Source organism: Perna viridis, chromosome 7 (genome assembly GCF_037379345.1).
Source record: "Perna viridis isolate PV_CMFRI_1.1 ecotype Kerala chromosome 7, ASM3737934v1, whole genome shotgun sequence".
Classification (NCBI taxonomy): domain Eukaryota; kingdom Metazoa; phylum Mollusca; class Bivalvia; order Mytilida; family Mytilidae; genus Perna; species Perna viridis.
Window position 1 is genome coordinate 11342079 of NC_142451.1, and position 20589 is coordinate 11362667.

At 34.0% G+C, this 20589-nt stretch overlaps 2 protein-coding genes across 2 annotated transcripts; one reads left to right on the plus strand and one right to left on the minus strand.

The window, feature by feature from the left end:
• The first annotated feature begins 670 nt into the window (after window positions 1-670).
• Window positions 671-5972, plus strand: LOC148611318 (uncharacterized). Its single transcript, XM_088591756.1, has 7 exons — window positions 671-826; window positions 1463-1573; window positions 2087-2181; window positions 3019-3109; window positions 3523-3652; window positions 4122-4273; window positions 5515-5972. Exons 1-7 carry the CDS (start codon window positions 704-706, stop codon window positions 5620-5622), a joined length of 810 nt encoding a protein of 269 aa, XP_088447882.1. The 5' UTR covers window positions 671-703; the 3' UTR covers window positions 5623-5972.
• Window positions 5973-7308: 1336 nt separating this feature from the next.
• On the minus strand, window positions 7309-11408 carry LOC148611319 (uncharacterized). Its single transcript, XM_088595287.1, has 3 exons — window positions 11149-11408; window positions 9260-9328; window positions 7309-7962 (listed from the first exon to the last, which is right to left on the minus strand). Exons 1-3 carry the CDS (start codon window positions 11276-11278, stop codon window positions 7487-7489), a joined length of 675 nt encoding a protein of 224 aa, XP_088451413.1. The 5' UTR covers window positions 11279-11408; the 3' UTR covers window positions 7309-7486.
• Between the last annotated feature and the right edge of the window lie 9181 nt (window positions 11409-20589).

The window sequence follows — 20589 nt, forward strand, 5'->3', positions numbered from 1 at the left end:
AAAAAAAACGAACGCTTCTATCGTGCGTTTATCGTGCGTTTAAACGAACGCAAAACGATGTGTAAACAAACGACAAACGATGCACAAACGCTAAAATGATTGATTGATTGATTGAAAAATGGGATGGGACACTAGGATAATAGGGTCGACAAATTTTGATTGCCACTAGAAATAGGGAGGGATGGGTATGGTCGGACAATTTAGCCTCCTGTGGTTGAGTGCAAAGGTTCCTACTCCTATCGAATACCACAGCAGGGTTCTTTAACATGCGAGGAACGTGGCATCTTTTCCAACACGGAGCACCACTATGGTTTTCGGTCAGGTTTTCCGTATCATAGTCTGACGACCCCAGCATGTAACACGCCAGGGGTACCCCATTCCACCACCTGGGACGCACAAACCAGTTGATCTGTGGGTAGAGCGCTCTAGCCCCCGGTCAGGGTTCAGAGCACTATTTAGTCGCCTTTTACGACAATCTTAGCGCTGCTGTGGGCCTATTCTTTTGACAACCGGACCCGCACGGGACAAACGCTAAAATGGGAAACGTGAACGATTCAAGGAGTGTATAACACGTGTATATTAATAATCCAAATGCAGTGTTTCTGCTGCAAGAAGGACTTTAGATTAAATGTATATATAAAGGAAAAGTTAAAACACACATTTTTTTGTTACCCAAAACTTGTTTCATATTACTTCAAAGTAAATGAAAACCGTTAAACTACATGTACTGAATTCTGCTTATAGATCTATGTTTGACATTGAGGAACTTGAACAAATGAAGAAGGTCTTAGAAGGCAGTAACATTATTGAAAAACATGGATATGGAGTGAGTCAGCAGCTTATCAAAAATAAAATATTTATTAGGGGATAGTTTTCAAACTTGTGATAATTAAAAATTTTCCACGTCCAATATCTTTCGTCGTGGGTGTATACGCTTGCAATATTTCATTTTTTGAAGGAATTGTGATACCTGAAGGTTAAAAAAAATCACATTAATAGTTGACCACGTAGTTAAAAACGAAACTATCAGCCGCCTTGTCCTCTAATCAAAGATGCATGTTTGTGGATATCGCCGTATTTATGTTCCGATACTTTCCATAAAAGATCTCACAGGGACCAATTACGATGTCAGTTCAACGGGGAAAATGTGGACCAATCAAAATTTCGTAGACGTCATTGTTCAAACACTGAAACAGCGGCGACGTTGACTGTGCAAACTTGCATATTACCACTTTATGACACTTGTAAGTTGCACTCATCCAATTCGTAGTTCTAACACGTCGCCGCTGTTTCAGATATTTGTGATTTTTTTTTTGTAACATATACGAGATATAAATCTCAATAACTTTGATTTATCGGAATGATTAATTCTATTTAGAGTGTTCAAAAAGGGTAATAAATACGAATACAGCTTGTATTTTCAGACTCTTTAACAAATTGCTGGTGGTCTCTCTTTTAACAGATTCCAGATGGCTTAGGGAAGAATGCCAAATTGGTTATTTGGAGTCATCCTGGTAATGATGTTACAGGGATAGTTGCAAGAAGTCACAAAGTTGTAGATCCATGTCAGAAGGTAAAAAGAAAACACTCAGATTTTACCAACCACCAAAAAAAGCAATGATAATGTTGCATTCAACCAAAATCTCTTTCAGTTAGTGATTCTGTCAAAATTGTTCATTTAAATTTTCTGAGCATCTAATACCGATATATTTAACAGGGGTTTATTGTATTGTTACATTATTTTATTGCTGACCTGCTTTTTTTCAACATTTGCTTTTTTTTACAATATGGATAATTACTTTGGACTTAGCTACTAATTCTAGCCCGGTCTTTAAATTGTATATTTTTTTTCGGTCCTACGATAAAATAAACTGATTGCTTCCCAAATGCAGTGAATGCTCTATTCACTTCTGCTATTTTTTGTAAGACTTTTGGTGTATATTATTTATAAGAACATGAAAAAGATAAACCCGAATAAAACATGAAGCAAAAGCATTCAGAGCAAACTTACAAGATTATTTTTTTACAGAAATGGCTTAATTCTAACGATATGTTTCTGAGTGCTATGTTTTAACCGTCATTACAGCTACTTGGAGGGGGAGAGGTATACCATTATCATGCAAAGTTTATCCGGAAGGACGCTCGTACAGGCGGAAGTCACCTATGGCACCAGGATTATGGGTATATTTTACATGAGCATTTTAAACTTCTCCATTTGCAAGTATTGAACTCGAAATTTTTATTTTTTAAGTTACATGATTCCGAATACTGCCACTGCTGACATCATGAAAGTGTGCGTTACTGTTTTTTTAATTAATTAAATCCGGACAGTTTTCTCCACAAATAAAATTAAATGTCCCAGAAACTGAATCCATACGTTCACGTAACACTTGATCTATTGAACAAACCCAGTGACAACTTCTTACGCGTTGCTATGCAATCGAAAACTCGTTAGAAATCAGCTATGATCTTACCAGTGGACCCCTACCATACTCTATTTTAATGAGCACACAACCATGAACTTTATAGTCGTTAAGTGTCAGTCCCTGTAAGAATTAGGCAGTGGCTGAAACATGGTATGAAAAAAACACCATATTGAAAGTTAAGTTTGACTATGTGCACCATCAGAATCAAGGAAAACAGACAAGATTTTCCATATCATGTTGGACCATTGAGTTACATTTCATTGAAATGCGCTGAAAATGAACATTTCAAAGGCCGACAACTCTGTCAAAAAGCTCATTTTTCTAAGATTCTATTTAAAAATTTCTAAGCAAGTCCAGTGATGCACAGATCAATTAATGGTCTTTTCAAATAAATAGAGAAAGCATCCTTTAGTGGTATTATATTGTCTGATCGGTGTTTTTTTTACATGCATGTTTCTGATTTTTCCCATCTTGCCTGATTCTTACCAAAAAATGACACTTAATAGTATAATGTAACTGTTTCGTAAATTACTGTTGAAATGAAATGTCCGATCGTTTAGTTATGTTCATTTTCAAATATTGTTCTTTTAAGGTACTGGTACAAAAATGGATGTTTGTTTCCACAGCTGAATACAATATTTATTGCTATTGATAAATGTGAACCATCAAATGGTTGTTTGCAGGTATGGTCAAATGACGGATACAACTACATATCAAATAATGGAGAATCGAAATGAGCGTGCTTAGTCAGTTAAACGAACTTTTCCATGGTACTTTGATGGATTAGCTTTTGATGTTAAGCTACTTTACTATTATAATCTTGTCAATTAGTATTTGCCCAAAGTTTAATTTTATATGCCACAGGAGAATTCAGTGACAACAATATCATTTTTATGTTTCTGGAACACTAGCAGAGGTCGTTCCCCGGTTGTTTACTGTGCCATAATGTCCTGCCTTGTTTCGTGCATTTTTTTTTTTTTTTTTTTTTTTTTTTGGTGGGGAGGGGTTAGGATTGTGCACTTTATTTTTATATTTTGTGCGTTCGGACATAAAAGCGATGTGACTAAATGAATAGAAAAACGACTCTTGTTTTCAGATATTACCCGGTTCCCATAAATGCGGTCGTATCGACCACAATCCCGTGGCCGGCCAAACTATGGCAGATATGGATAGAGTAAATGAGATTATGAAAGTGTGCCCAGTGAAATATGTTGACCTTGACCCAGGTTGGTAACAATGTTTCAAATCTGACTCTATAAACACTGACAAGTGTCAATCACTTTCTTGATACTAAATTCTTCCAAACTATCAGTAGTTAGAAAAATGTTATAGACTATGTTAAGGTGTTCGGTAAGTTGCATATTTTATTTGATTTAAAATAAGCCTTCTGCTTGGTTTATTCTCGTAAATCAAGCATGGTTATTTTGTGTAATTTAATTTGGTAAGTAGCACTTATTTGTTTGCATTCCCCAATGTGAAAAGTAGGATTGATTATGGATCAGCTCTTAACTTGGGTTGCATTCAGATAGATGTGTTTTATGATTTTACCACGTTAAGATTGCATTACCAGCTTTGGGTTATTTATAATTTACTCTTCTTCATAGACCAATAGGTGATTCATGGAACATAAACTGCATGTTGAAATAAGTTGTATTCTGAAGTAACAATAAAGTATTATATTATAATATACTTTAGGAGATGCCTTACTTTTTGATAGTAATCTGATACACACAAGCGGACCAAATGATAGTCCGCATCGAAGATGGGCACTGTTGTTCTCGTACTGTTTAAAGTCTAATGACCCGGTCTACAAGCACCATCACCCCAATTATACGCCATTAGCAAAGGTAAATCAGCCATGCCACATAGTTTACTGTACCCCAAAATCAAAATTCAAAAAAAATACATGTACATGTATAGTGTTTCAACATTTCCGATTAGAAAAAAACTCTTTTTTTCGTTTGGTAAAGGTACACTTGATATTTTCACTCTTCGCGTTTGCTCAGTTATTGCCCAATAGGGTGTTTCAAGTAAGTATTGTATCGGTACTACATGTACTACTTTTAAAGTACTGTTAGCACTATTACCAAAAGGTTATATCATGGTTTTATATTTCTACTTTTTGCAGACGACGCCTTATGAAAAACAGCTATTTCAGAAATTTAAATAAAACTATCAAATATTTAAACCTGTCTCTTAAAGTAAATAAAATAACGGATAGTAGTGGTATTTTTTTTAAATGTCATAACTTCTGAAAAGTGATAGTCTGTTCCATAATCTTTTAACTTTTCAATTTTTCGACTGGAAAACCTTGATGTTTGTCTCTTTTGTACAAAATAAAGGTATCGGTGACTGTATCCAGCATAGCAATATCTCATTCTGCTTGCACACTCGCTAAATTACTTCCTCTACATCTTTAGTGTTACAACATACGCAAGGAAATATTTATTCGCATGTCAAATTATTTCATGTGTGTCAAATCTAGCCTCTTAATTTTTATGTGTACCGTACATTGACAAGAAAATCCTTATTTATAATAATTTTAAACAAAAATCCAGATAGCAGCAGGATAAAACTGAAGAGTTAAAGCGAATGGGTATTTTTCATATCTACGATCTCTAGTTAATTTCCAAGTATCTAGACATCTACGAACGTTATAAATACATGTGTGTACCCCTTTTTAATGGTATCATTGCTATTTGATAATGCATAGCAATGCTGTTATTTTACGATACGTGATCAGAATTATTTACACTTGTTTAATGTCAGCAAACTCCAGAATGGGCAATTCCTATTGAACAAAACATGGTCACGTGGTATTAATTATTATGTGTTAAAATTTCACGCCCGCTTTAAATTCTTTAATCAAATAAGCAATTGTTGACTTACGTCCTTAGCTTTATTGATATACTGATGTTTAAGCCACGGAAGTGTAATATCTACTTGAACTTTGACAATGCCCTTGCCTGTACAAGCAGCTCATGCAATATTAAATCTTCTCGCGACAATATTTATCTTAATTAATGCCATAACCTGTTAATGTAAACTTTATGTATTTTATTGTTGTTGTGTTTGTGTGTTTTTGCAGGTCCCTAACTCTGCCATCAAAGAATGTAGAAATTATTCGGATTTTACCGGGAAAGACTTTATGAATCCTGTCATTGACCAGACTGTCAAAGCTGATACTACTAAATGATGCAATCATCACTACTTCACTACTGTTTTGAAACTTTTTGAACTGCTTTGTCCATAGTATTAAATGTAAGAGTCATTTCGTCCTTATGATATGTTGAAAACAATGGGTATTTCAAAAGTCTCCACTACGATTACGATGCTTTCTGGCGAGATTTTCTCCGTTTAAGGTAGTCCTGCCTTGCCTAGTATGGTATATACCCAACCAACTTCGTTGCGCTTCGTATGCAAACCGTACCCTCGAAAATATCAATCCTTTACAGAACCATTAGAGATAACATGATATTAAAGCAAACTAAGACCCGGAGGCAATCTCGAATCATTCCAGGGAAACCAATAAAATAATATAATCTATTTTAGTTTTCAATAATGCATCATTCCCCAGGGATCATCTGCAATATTAAGGTGTCTACACAATAACGAATTGACCAACATACTGGGAACGAACTGCAACCTTGATAAACGCATGTGAGAACGTCAAGGGAACGCACAGGTTCGTTCGGACTTCACCTAGCATTCGTATTGCGTTCTTCTTAATCGTTGTTATTCGTCTCAGAACATTGCAATTCGTTCCGAAAGACAAAAAAAAACGTTCATAGAAGATTCTAGAGTTTTCAGTTTCCACGTTATCAAAACGTTCTAAAAGAGTTTTAACGCTAATATTCTTGTACAAAAAGTAAAGCCAAACTATCAATGAAAAATCCTGCAACCAACTTCTAAAAACGAGACCAATATTTTAAAATGCAAAGACGCAAGCTGTCAATTTAAAAAAAAAGAATACATATTTATTTACAAATTTGACCCTGTCAATCAATCAAAATGTAGTAGGACTCAAGATTAAGTGCTATCAGACAACCTCTTCTAACTGAAAACTATCAAAACTGAACGACTGGATCCAGTATAATTATTAAATGATCACTCGTTTTTAAAGATTTCGATCAGATTTCAATCATTGAAGCTCTTACAAATTTCTTTACCTTATTAACATTTTCATTAGAAAATGACGTCTTGCTGTTGACTTCCTTTTGTAATGATAATTATTATATGTGTTCTTTCAACTCGTTAACTACTTGTTTTCAATGTATTTAGATCGTTAGCGCACTGGGGCTTGCTTCGACTATCAAATATGCAACCCGACTACTATATAAACACTAGTATATGTGATAGTGGGATCAAGTCCCTGTGGTTAGCGAAACGTATACTGTAACAGCGGTCCTTTTCATACAAAATCGTAAGTGTAAAATTAGTCGTAAGTTATGATGTCATAATAGACTTTAAGTATTGTGACGTCACAACTTACCACTAATTTTACTCTTACGATTTTTTGTGAAAAGGGCCACAGGATTTTTGGATTCGTCATGTTCCTTTGTTGGTTAAAAATTCTTCTGAATGTGATTTACTCGTTGCTTATTCGTTTTTTGTTTGTTTGGTTTTTTTTTTTTTTTCCTCGTTCAAAGCATGAACTTTTCATCTGACAGATGATTGGCCGGTGCCTATTCTAATTTTTCGAATTGTTAGAGAAATAGACGAACATGTCACATTGATTTCTTAATTAGATGTACCAGTTGCTTTTAACATCCGAGTGTGAAGAACGTCTTGTCCTGTTAGTACAATTTAATTGAGAAAATGGCTTTTTTACAACAAAAGTACAATGCATGCTGGCAGTAAATATTGTAACGAAAAACAAAAATAAAGAACAAAATATTTAATGTAATAACGAGAAGAAGAAAAGCATAAACAAATATTTGCCCAATTCGTTGTTGGATCATAATGAACAGAAACAACTAGAATGAAAACTGGTACAAAATGTTTCCAATCCTGATTTTATCTATCAAATCTACGGTTCAGTGTAAATTCCTCCCAATTTTTCATGTTGAGCAAACAATACATTTGATCTCAGCATTGTCAGGGTAAGTACCACAGTCTAATGCTCCACATTTCACTTGAACTGGATAAGCTTTCGCTTGGTTGTTACCCGATTCTGTTCCAACATCCACGTTTTCATCGAGACACACATAGTCTTGAGGGATGTTATTACTACTACTACCAGCAGCCACAATGTAGCCTTTATACTGCTCGGTATATCCAGAGGGACACGTGTGTGTTCCAGGTACCATGACAATTGCATTCCTTGTGTATAATTGGCAGACTGAGCAGAGGATGGCCTTTCCCTCCTTCGATGAATCGAATGGTGGATCAGCACTTATCAGTTCTACCCCATAGATTTTACCGCGCTGTGCATCATCATTAGTATTGGCGTTATCTGGTGTCACATAACTGTCTGGGAAACACTCCCAAGAACTTCCGGACCCTCCCTCTCCTGCTTTAGCACCAACCATGAACCCTTTAAATAGACCAATATTGGAGACATCTAAATCATAGTTATAATTATTCAATAATAATAACAGATGAAAATGATGGAAATAACCATTACCTTCTCTGTAAATTTTATTTGAAACTTTTGATAACCTTCACGGAGGATTGCCCCCACTATCAAATATGCAGTCCTACTAGAATGTACAATTTATACTAGTCGGCCTGCAAATTTGGTAGTTGGAGCCATCCGCCGTGTAGCCGCTCAGGTTTGCTTGGATTGCCCGATACAAAAATGAAGGTAAAATTCGCTTAAGCTATTTCAAATACTATAGTGTGAAAATCATGTAACTGAGATTAGCGGTAAATAGTTTTCGGTAGTTTCAATTTACTTTTTCATATGAAAGAAACAGAAATTCTGCAACGGTACATAGTTTTTTTTAAATTATATTTTACTGCAATCGTTCTAATTTAGAATCCAAGATGCATTGTCAGTGTATCTACAGTTCTAATATGACGTGCTTCAAAGCTCTTTATAAGAGCCATGGTAAAAAAAAAGTGACAATCACATGACCAACATTTCGTGTTACACATGGGCTGCGTCCATTCAAAAATATGAAGAAACTAGTCCTATTAGAATCAAAATAAATCACGGAAACTTCATTTATTGTCGTTCTACCATGGGTTGGCCATTTATGTCATTATTTAACCCCTCGCTATCGCTTGGGGGTAAAACAATGCGACTATATGGCCAGCCCGTGGTAAAACAATGATAAAATAGAGTTTCCGTGATTTATTTCTTAAATGATATGCGGTCACTGAAAATATATAACACCTCTGCACGAATCGGGAAACAAAAACGCTTGGCAAAGCATTGCATTTTACCCCGACTCTTAGGCTCATCTAGTCAGTTCTGTTTTTGTCTGCGTAAATAAGACTTCTTGTAAGTTGTTAATATTCCCATACAAATGTGAACAAATCATTTCCAGGGTTGATCAGAGGCAAATGTTTTCAGCTGTATTTCGTATGTGTATTTATTACATTTCGAATGGTGAGGATTTTTCCTTTTAATTGTTTTGTGTTGTTTTTATTTTTGTGTTTTTTTAAGTTTTGTTTCTTGGGTTTTGTTTGTTTTATTTTTGTGCAGAAACTGTATCAACGATTTTATATTCTTTATTGTTCTTAGCATAACCACTAAACAACAAAAATATCATTAGTATCAATACATTTGTGCACCGAGAAGAGATTGAATTATTTATTGTTCGGCTGTCAACGACAGAATAAAAACACGCCGTTCGTGAAAAGAAAAATGTATAATTGCTTCATACCTGACTGAATATTCTGACTTCCGGTACCACATGATCCTCCTCCCCAATGAGTGTACATTCCTCCAACAACTGTAAAGAATTTTCTTTTAAATTCTTAGAATGAAATACTAGAAGGTGCAATACGAGACTTCCCGTTGACAGTTAATTTGTGTAGAAAGACAATAGTGTTGTTTCCTTACATTATCCCCGAAATAAAACATTTTCTCCTAATTAAAGTTTTTTTTTCGATTTGTCAATAAAAAATGCCAATTGTCCCAAATAAGTTGATTATTTTCCAATTAGGTGGCATGATTTGTTTGTGTTCAAAATTCGAAACCACCACAAAAAATGATTCTGCATAAACGACTGAATTTCCCCCTTTGATATATCACTGAGACAAATCTACATCTTCCAGTATAAACACAAAACTAGAATACAAAGTATTAAGATGGTATTCATGGAATATCCAGGCAGTGGATGCACGTGTCATATGTCAAATTTGTATAAAAAATCATCAAATAGAGATTTCTAAAAATGTTGGTTTGTAATTAACTGCAATTGGAAATCAGAATGAAATAAATTACACAGAAAGTACTAGAAATTTTCAAATAAAGGGAAATGCCTTTTTGATCTGTTCATAATTTACTTGATAAAATATATATTTTTCTCAGCCATCCACTTTTGATACAGAAAACAAATCCTGTTCTATCTGTTTTACAATGAGTTGAACATACATTGGAAAATCAACAAAAATATTGGAATAAAATTTACTCTGTGTCACACATATTTTAGGATCTGCATGGTTTCTACATGGACATTCTCTTCATGATTTCATTGTCTGTTACATATATAAAAGTATATTATAGTCTATGTAACTAGTTTATTACAGTGACATATAACAATAAAATATATTCAGGGCGCCTGCCAAGCTCAGAAATTATTGCTATATTATTGGGTTTTCTATTAACACCAAGAATAATTTTTTTAATTAAATATATATTATGTGATTTACAATGATTGTACCTGAAAAGCACGTCTTTCATTATATATATTTTTTGTTACAAGCAGAAGATTCAGGGGAAGGCATTGCCCAAATTTCACTGTCATATGATAAGGATTAGTTGTGTGTGTGTAATAAAGTTGTATGAGGCCCAACACTTTTAACCAGGCCTAAAGTGATTTTTTATTCATCGTCACATTGTTTGAACTTCACACTACAGTTTATAAAAAGGTATTGCCTAGAAGTTAGTTCTATCAGTGTATTGTGTTACAAATTGCAACGTACATTTTCTGAAACGTGTGAAAAATGCTGTGCAGCAGTGAGGTGAAGATTGTTCCCAATACATACTTTAAATGTGTTGATGATTTGGCCATGATAAAATAGCATGTTTTTCTAAGATGCTTAATAAGATGAAAATGACATGCATGTACATGTACGGTTACCCAGTAAGGTAACTACTAGAGCTACTTTCACCGTCGGGATCGAGGTGAAAAGCAACAATTGTTTAATGCGACTCAATAATCGACTTATACATGAAACACAAATTCATGACAAAGATAAATCTACGACAGTTTCATAAAAAAGTTTTAAAGTCCTACTTCCTATTTCAGTCCATTTTTTCTCGTTATAATATTTGTTTCTGTAAAATAGATTTTTTGCACATGTTACTGTTGGAACTATTCGCAAAAATAATTAATTTTAAAGATGAATACATGTAATTCTGACAGTCAATTAATACGTCAAAACCGTTATTGGGTTTATATTTATAAACACTTAAGAGAAGAATTTGCTTCAGATAAGTGACTCATTAATAAATGCGTAACTCGACGGAGTGGGAAAAATCACCATTTAAATGCTTCTGTATATTGAATTTTGTCGGTTCTTTTTTCAATCTATTGTCATACATTACCTTTACTACATAAGTAACTTATATCTAGACTTTCAATTTCTGTAGTACAAGTTGACGACGTAAAAGTTGCGTCATTTACAGTTATATCACAAGTTTCTTTTCCATCACAGATACTTTTTGCCGTAGTCATGGCGTTTGGATCCGAACAGGTACCAGTGTCGTCTGCATAAACAGCTTTGGTTACACTAAGAACTTTGCCACTGCTGCATGAGAGAGTTAAAGTTGTTCCTTGGTTGCTAGTTGTGGTTGAAGTTACTGAAACATACCAGGAAGTAAAATGTTTAAATGGTGGGCAAAGAGGCCAATATAACCGCCTCCTGATTTACTACATATCACACTCCCAAGGCTTATATGCGCTGCTATATTATACAGAATGTGAAAAAAAAAATTCAATGGGCATGAGCACTTCATTAAAAATCCGCAAAGCTATTTCCGATGTATTTTGTATGAAGGGGCGAGATTAGCACTGAACGAGATGTATACTCTCTGTGCAGATTATTGGAAAGAGGGTCGCTCTTTCAAAATAACTTGGATGTAGTACTAAAGAATGGTACATTTCTGTCCTATGTTCAACTTACTTCAAAATCTTTAAATATTTAGTTTTTGATGTTTCTTACGTTCACTGTTTCTCTAGTCTAATCAAGTAATTAAAAATTAAATAAGGTTTAACTACATACTACTATTGCAATTGTAAGTAATTTGAAATGCCTCTCTATTATTAGCCTGGCAAGTCGTCGTCGAGAATGTTGTATCGGTAACACTTAAAGTGTACGAATTCTGTTCATTTGCAAGTCCCTGAACTGTCGTCAATGCATTTGGATCATCACAACCTCTTCCTCTTGGCAACGATCCGTAATAGGCGTCAGTAACATCAATGGCCTTTCCGGGATCACATGACAGGTACAATTGACCCCCATCTCTAGCATTAGCTTTCTTTGCTGTGACAACTGTAAATCATAAAAAAGATGATCAGATTGATGCACTGTGTATAAATTGGTAATTAGCTGACATTGTGTGGTACCGTGGAAGCTGTATCGAGGATATGCCCAGCCATGCTAGGGGTTTTCTGGCAAGTTATTTTCTTACTCGTTGTAAGAATATGTTGAGGGACAATGCCGGCTGTTCATATACGCGTGGTTAAAAGCCACGAAAGAAAAATACTTTCGGACCAAAAGAATAACTAATGGAACCCACATAGATTTTAAGACACTTACATGCGGAAGTATCGAACTTAGGGTTCAAGGGAACCTGGATTCGAACAGTAATCAAAAAGAGCATAATCCATGGATACGACAAGACCAAGAAAATACACACAAAACAAAGGACTTAAAATAACCAAAATATCACGAGTAAATACAAATGCAGAATGTAACTGTTTTAGTACCATATTCGAATATATCAAGAGGTCTAAAAGATCCACAAAATTCGCCCATGATTAGGTCATAAGACACATCAACAGAATTCAGTAAAGATCAGTAAAACGGGAATAGATTTGCAAAGCCGGTTACCACCTTCCAACGGAGAATTCCATCGAATTTACAAATTTGTGTCATAACAATAGTACTGATATATCGAATTTTAACATAGAGTTTATGACATTAACGTCTTTGACGAAATATTCATCTTTCAAGAAGCATGTTACTCCCTGATGAAAATCTATCAACATGTACCAAAGACAGTTCCTTTAAGCGCGAAACGTCCGTTTCCTCCCATACTAAAATATAGTCTTATCTACTCGATCGCGAGATGGTAAAATTAAAATTTTCAACATGTCTACATTTATGAGCATGTTAATATCACAATTTAACAGTTTAGCTTCAGACGCTGTTCGGTGCTGAATAGCAATGCGAATCATTTTGATTTCTAACAAAATCATAGACGGTTTTTTCATGTATATCACTCTGCATATATAAAGTAGTATTGGGTTAATGATAAATCGAAGCGGTTCTGTCCGTCTGACTCCGCAGAAACTGTTAATAACTTAAACTGGGAACCAAAAAATGTGCGTAGGCACATTGTTCTATTCAAAGTAACAATTTGGAATATCTTTTCAGGAATATGTTTGTTTCATGAACACATTTAGTTATTTAAAAGCAAGAGGCTCCTAGGAGCCTGAATCGCTCACCTAGTTTTAGTTTTGCCTTTCAAGGCATTGTCTGACAATTTTGATTCAAAAAGACTTTGGTAGGACTTGTCATCAATAAGGGTCATTTCATCAATTGAAAGTTTCTTTCTATTATAGTTTTCAATACATTTCACCTTCCAATAGCGATAATTCTAGCTAGGAATCTTTGAAAACTTTGATCTCTCGCAAACTTTTATAGGTCTTAAGGATGATTTCGGCAATTTCGGTTTTGGGGATATAGGAGAAAACTTTTGACTGGCCCCTTTGTTCCATTTTTAATAACAGCGGCTAAGAAAAAACGTCGATAAGGGCAATATGTAAGACATAATACTATCCGGATGAAATCTTATCCTGTGGAAATTGTATCACGTTAATTTTTTTCCGGAGTATATTATTTCCATATGAAAGCCCCATTTCACAGGATACCACAAGGAACATTCATACAAAGTTTGGTGGAAAGTGGTTCAGTAGTGTCAGAGGCGGAAAAGAGTTTGAATTTTTTTAACTACTACGGACGACGATGACGGATGCAAGTGATGGCATCAACTCACATGGCCTTTGGTCGGGTGAGCTAAAATGTAGCAAAGGTACATTTTGTAACGTCTACATATGTAGGTGTTAATTACTAGTATAGTTAAAAGTCTATTTGGTTCTGAATAGCTAGTAAAACTCAAAGTACATGTGTACAGCATTAATTAACAATGAGTGACATACTGTATATGGGCACGACGTGTCACCTGAATAAAGCCACATCCTATTTACATCTTGTAACTGCTGTTTTAACTTATTTGACGAAAAAAGAGACATTTTACAATGAACAACCAGAGTACGTCAGATTTGTATTTTGTTGATTATGCAATTCACACATGGATGGAAACAGGACCACGACTACCATCGAGGCATACAACTACAGTTTCTCGACAGAGTTCGAGCTTGTTTCACAAATGTTTACGTATAATTTTACAACATTGAAAAGTATTTCTCTTGATCAAATATTTGTCTTTTCCGTGCTTCTTTCATTTTTATTTCGCTTTTTATTAGTTTTGTCTTCTTTTCGTTTATTTGGTTTTGTCTGTGTGTCTTTTGAATTTTAAGCATGAAAAATAAATGAATACATACAAGATGGCCGTAGTCATTGCTCAGTACTTTCATGATATAACATATACTTACAATTGCACAAGGCCAAAACCAAAACAAAAAGGAGAAATAACTTTGATATCATAATAGTGTCAGTAGAGTCTGTAAGAAAAATCAAAATATTCATTTACCGTGTCATATAATATCGAATGAGAAACACTCAGAAAACTTTGTGATATCTAGAACTTGCGTGAGTGTGAACATTTCATATTCACTTTTTTTAAACCTTTAAAAAGTATATTTTATCTTACCACGAAAAAAACATTGACTTGCTTCAAAATCTTTAATATAGCAATATCAAGAGATAGCTGTCAAATTGACAACAAACCGCAATGAATTAAGGGTCAAAGTTCCTATTTTGCACCATAAATGGCCACCATTCGGAAACGACAAGAGCAATATTTCTAAAAACCGAACTTGACCTTCATTTTGTCACATGAAACAAAATATCAAAAATTGAAAAGAACATGCCAAACAGTTTTATAAGTTGATGTATGGACAATGTTTCGATGTCGACATCATGCCCGCCCGCCTTTCATCCCCAAACTAATAGCCATTTTTTCCTTCTGGAAATCCAGTTTAAAAGTGAACTACAGTTTTTACTTGAGGTAGCGAGCATATTTCTATCATGAACGGCTAAAGAACTGTTAAAATTATTAATTGTAATACGTTAATTAATATTTGAAAATATGTTTTTTTTTGTGTATTTAAAATCGCACAAAATATGTTTTTTTTTATTATTTTTTATCTTTTTTATTCGGAAAACCATAAAGAAAAACACTACTTCCCAGTTTGAAATCCATTATTACCCTATGATTTTGTTTTCAGAATTAACTCAAAATAGTCTTAAATATATGTTTTCAATTATGTTTTAAAGTTGGTTCAAATCATAGGGAAATTGTCTCAAGTGTATTGAATTCGAAACTTCTGATATCACAAAAAAGAAGAAATAATACCCTGCCTAAAATTATTACTCATTTAAAAATACTGCATTCTATGATTTCTTCTTTTTTTATAAATATAGGACGAAATTATCAATAATCTTACCGTCTGTTAGTAAATGAAATCCAGCTCAGAGTAATAGAGGTCACTGAATAAATATCTTTATTCTTTTAATATTAAAGCACCTCAAAATTATGCCTAATCTGGTTAATCTATAGTAGCTTATCTTTCTGAAAAAGGATGCAGAAAAAGGATATAAAAAATAAACATCCTACCCGTTGATGAGACATTAAAATGAAGATTACGGGTTGTTATGGCGAGGCCAACTTGACATGAGCTGGTCAACATAATTTTGTATCCTGGATATTGTTGACAGCATTGGATAATAGCGACTAGATCTTAACTAGGAAGTTTCTCAAGTGCTAAAAGGTGACTTTTTGGCCAGATAAAGTTAGAACACTCTTAAATATACTTTCTAAAAAAGACACACAACTTGCAAATGAAACTAAGTACTTCTTCTTGTTTACTTTTAAAAACTAGAAAAATTAAGACATTGCCAATGGTGGCGATGAAAACCCACCGAATAACATATTCCTTTTCGGTCAAAGTATGCAATATTTTCTCGTAACTACATGCAGTCCTTTCTGCATTGGAGAAAAAAAAAACTCGTTCATCATTCAAATAAATCAAACCAAAAAAAAACAAACAAACAAACAGACAAGAACGATAACTCTTGTACACATTTTCATGTGTACACAATCTACATGTAAATTTCATCTCAGACTGGTTGTATGGTGTGAAAAAGTTTCTGCATTAGAAATGAAAGTAAATTTCGAAGAAGAATCACCTTCTCTCAGATTTTTTGATAGAGTGCAACTTAAATCAGGACATAGGTGACAGGAATGAACATTTCAAGTTTATCGTACACAGACGAAGTCACTTAAAAGCCAATACACTCTAAAAAAACACATGGTCTTATCAAATGCGCGTTGCTGTTGTTCCAAAATTTGCAACGATAATCACGTACACGTGAGATCACGCACATGTCTAATTGAAAGCTAGTTTTTAATGTACCATTTTTTCTTTTCTTTCTTTCTTTTTTTCTACATGTGTCGCCAACAGCGAATGTACATGTAGGACTAGTGTCCGCTCGACTCCGTCCCTCACGCTCAGGGGTACCTACTTCGTGTAATATTGATTAAATGCACCTCATTAAATGAAAAAAAATTCTACTTTTTTAGCATGTCGAACTTAGCTATTTTTTGTCACTTTATGTAGGGAACGATACTTACTGTGTGCTGTCTGTAACTCAAACATGGCTTAATAATTGAAAGTAAAGTAAAGTGGTTCATTCAATTTTTTAAATAGCAGTATAAAAGTAGATTTCATCGAAATAATATATAAAAATATATTATTTCCCTTTTTTCGGAGTAGTCTTCTTTTTGTTAGTATCATCCATGAAATATACAAGAAATTTTGCATTAATGTGTCTTAAGTCCCATTCATTCTAATGCAATTATTAAAATTTTATAAGATCATAAAACGTTTTAAAACCCTTTCCAATATTTTTCTCACCATGCTAGACTATAGTGTATTTTATGACATACTCATAAATATTTATATTTGGCAAGTTACTTGCTCGTGTTTTTCCATTTAAAATTGGAAAGTTTTTTCTAAGGATTTGTGCAATGAAATTTTGAGCGTTTTCCTTTTCATTGATGAAAATCATGAAAATATGTTAAGCAAATCTGTCAACAAACACCATTTTGACTGGAAAGTGTAGCGGAAATTTTCAAAGTCGACCGTATACATGACGCACGTCTTTGTACTTTTTTATCTGGGCGAGTCACATACCAGTTTTTCTCTCTCATAAGGGTGTGGAATTTTGTGTTGTGTTGAGTTAAGAATTATTCCGTCCAAGTGCGAAAATAATGATTTTTTACAGCATCAGCTAGTTAATATTTTTAGTTTAAAATCTACAGTGTTACATGGGAGAGATATTGAGAAATTGAATCATAATTTTGTCCTGTCCATGACTGAGTGAACATATTTTTCCTGGTCAAATTTGGAATATCAATTTTATTTTCCTCCCAAAAAATCCTAGCCCCCCCATTTCCCTTCAGTACAAAAATGGTCGATGCCGTAGTCGTTCTTGGCTCTCTCCCTGATCCCTTATTTGGCCAAATTGCATTTTTTGGGGGTGGGTAGGGGTGGCTAGCATGAGTTCCATTCATGAACACTTAAGATTTGATATAACCCATTGACATGACATAATGGATGATCGACATAACAACCTAATCAACATCCTAGAAATTTTATTGATCCTATTAAATGTAATCCTCCCAAATTATTTTTGACAAAAGGATATGTTACAATAAAACATACTCGAAAGGTCATTTCTCATTTATATTGAGAAATATTTCCTCTGAAAATGGTAAGATTTTTTTTTAGATTCTATATTTTATTGATACTTATTTATACCAAATTCTACCAGTATGGAGAAGAAAAGATAAATAATATCCACATTACAACCTAAATAAGAGGAGAAAAGCATTATATTAGAAATATGAATACATTAGTATGTAAAAATCCATTAGACGTTTTATTGTAACAGAGATGTCTACATAAACACACTTATAATACACACTAGAATAGTTTAGAGTTATTTCGGTCAAATCTGCATATATTATTCTTTTTCTTTCATCATTGTTACCATCAATACAATGCAATTTGTTCGAAACTTAACATATAACTTTTATATATAAAATTGTTATTTTATTTTTAAATAAATCATACGGTGAAATAAACGGTGTTAGACTTTATATTCTGTTAAAATGTGCAATTCTTATTTTTTTCGTTCTGTTTTGTTTCTTTTTTTTCTTTTTTTTTTAGATTGGCATCTTAAATGACCTGTAAAACTTATTATTATTATTATTATTTTTAGGTTTTTGAAATGAATCCTGGAACTGGTTTCGTCGTCCTTCTACTCCTGCTGAGTTTGGCATTAACAAGTAAGTTCATACATGGGCATACATTATAAACTGTCAAACTGATACTGTATTTGACATACAAAGATAGAAATATACTAACATCACCACAGACTTACGTAAATTTATATGGGATCAATTTCATGAATTTAGTTACCGTATTCTGATCCACCCCATAAATTGATTATATGTTATGTCCTATTTTTAATGTTATGTCGGACTTTGCATTTTATATTATTACTCTGTCTGGTCCAAGATTGTTACTATTATAACATTATATGACTTTAAGGTACGGTCCATTTTTACATCGAAAAAAGGGGGAGCTGGATATAAAATATGATTCAATATTTTTCCTATCACTTAATGACGATTTACAAATAAAAAAATGTAACTTCAGTTGCTGCTGAAAAAAAATTCCCAGCCCCACCCCTTCCCTCGAGAAGAAAATGGTCTGTGCCTATCTATACTCAAGAAGGGCTAGTTCCCTAGTGTTAAAGTAATAAAACTTCTTGTTTTGTAGTTGATATTTTTTCTTGCAGATGCTATTTCTACTACGGTTAATGAGGGCGAGGGTGCCTATCTAATTTGTACTACAGGCAAATATATAGAAACAAAGTCTGCATTTTACGGCGATAAATCTAATCCAAGATGTGAAGACGCAAACGCGCTTTCTGTAGTTCAAGGTCTAGCTGATGGTAAAACCGAGGCAATTGTTGTTGCTTCAGCCACCAATTTTAATTCAGCCTGTGGCGTTAAGCGATCCCAGAAGCTGATCATTAATTATGTTTGTAAAACGGGTGAGTACGAAAATTTTAAACAGGTGACAGGTGAAGCAACCCTTTTCCCTGTTGGAAAAATTGGTACCTAGATTTGCTGTAAAAAGAGATGATCCATTCCCGTGATCTGATGCGAATTCATTCCCGTATTTCTCTTCCGAGGAAGACGGGAACTAAAATTAATTGCTTCTGACCTGTCACGGAAGTCGGCAATAGTGTACAGCAATTGGATAAAAATAGATGATCCTAAGTTTTCATTGAATATAACTTTTGGTCAGGTAATTTTTCATTGGATAATGTTTTATCGGACTGGGGAAGATAACGTAAAAAGAGAGCACCAGGTGTTTGCTCTTCGGGATCTTTCGATGCCTTGGAATTTGAGTTATTTATTTAGAAAGGCACGAAAGACGGCAAACTTTTTAAAAAAGCTAAACTTGTCTTATCTAACGTTACCTTGACTGAAACTGAGAGAAAGTTGGTTTATTGTTTACGAAAGTGCATGAAGCTTATTTCCGTATAGACCAACACGTAACATATTTATTGCGTTACACGCAAAATGATAAAAGAGTACGTTACAATTAAATTCGATTTTAACAGACTCTTTGACAGATTGCCTTTCTTAAAATGTAAAATCCATGTTCAGTATTGTATTTCACGCATACTTGAAGGTTAGCCATGTTATATAATTGGCCTTTCCCTTTTAACATTCTTACTTGTATCGGAAGCTGTAGTGTACGTAAACAGCTCGCCGCTAGTGAATGGATAGAAAAAAAAACATAAATTGTCACTTATTGTTTTTATTTTTTTTTTATTTTTTTTTTTGGGGGGGGGGTGTTGTATACTTTGTGGTAAACGTTCGATTTTAGTTAAATTTCTATTTCAGATCAGAGATCTCTTAACACAAAGCAAGGAAACACTGCGACCTTGACCTGTCCAACTGGTAGATATATCACGGTTACTTATGCATCATATTCTGCTGGAAACTGTGGGTCTGATACGGCCTTGACATCTGTTCAAGCGGTATGCCAGTTTCAAGAAACCTGTTCAATCGATGCTACAGATACCGATATACCTGGCAGCACGTGCGCTTCTAACAAAAAAGAATCACTCCTCATCAAATATCTGTGTAAAGCATGTAAGAGTTATATTACAGTGCATGATTTTTTACATATCGATATCGCCCCTGTTTGCAAGTTTGAGAAACCTTAATTCAAAATTGTCTTTCTATTGAAAACGCTGTACCCTTATATAATTACAAAACGGTTTACTGTAATGATACAGTATGAATTTAAACTAGTTTGGTTATGTGCTCATCTATAAATTCCTTGAATGCAACATAAGAAAAAATACGTTATTGTCGATCAAAGTAATTGTGTTAATATAAACCGAAAGTCACCTAAATGTGTTGAAGGATTAAGCATTATAGTGATAACCGATAGCCTATTGATACATTTATAATTTATTTTTAGCAACA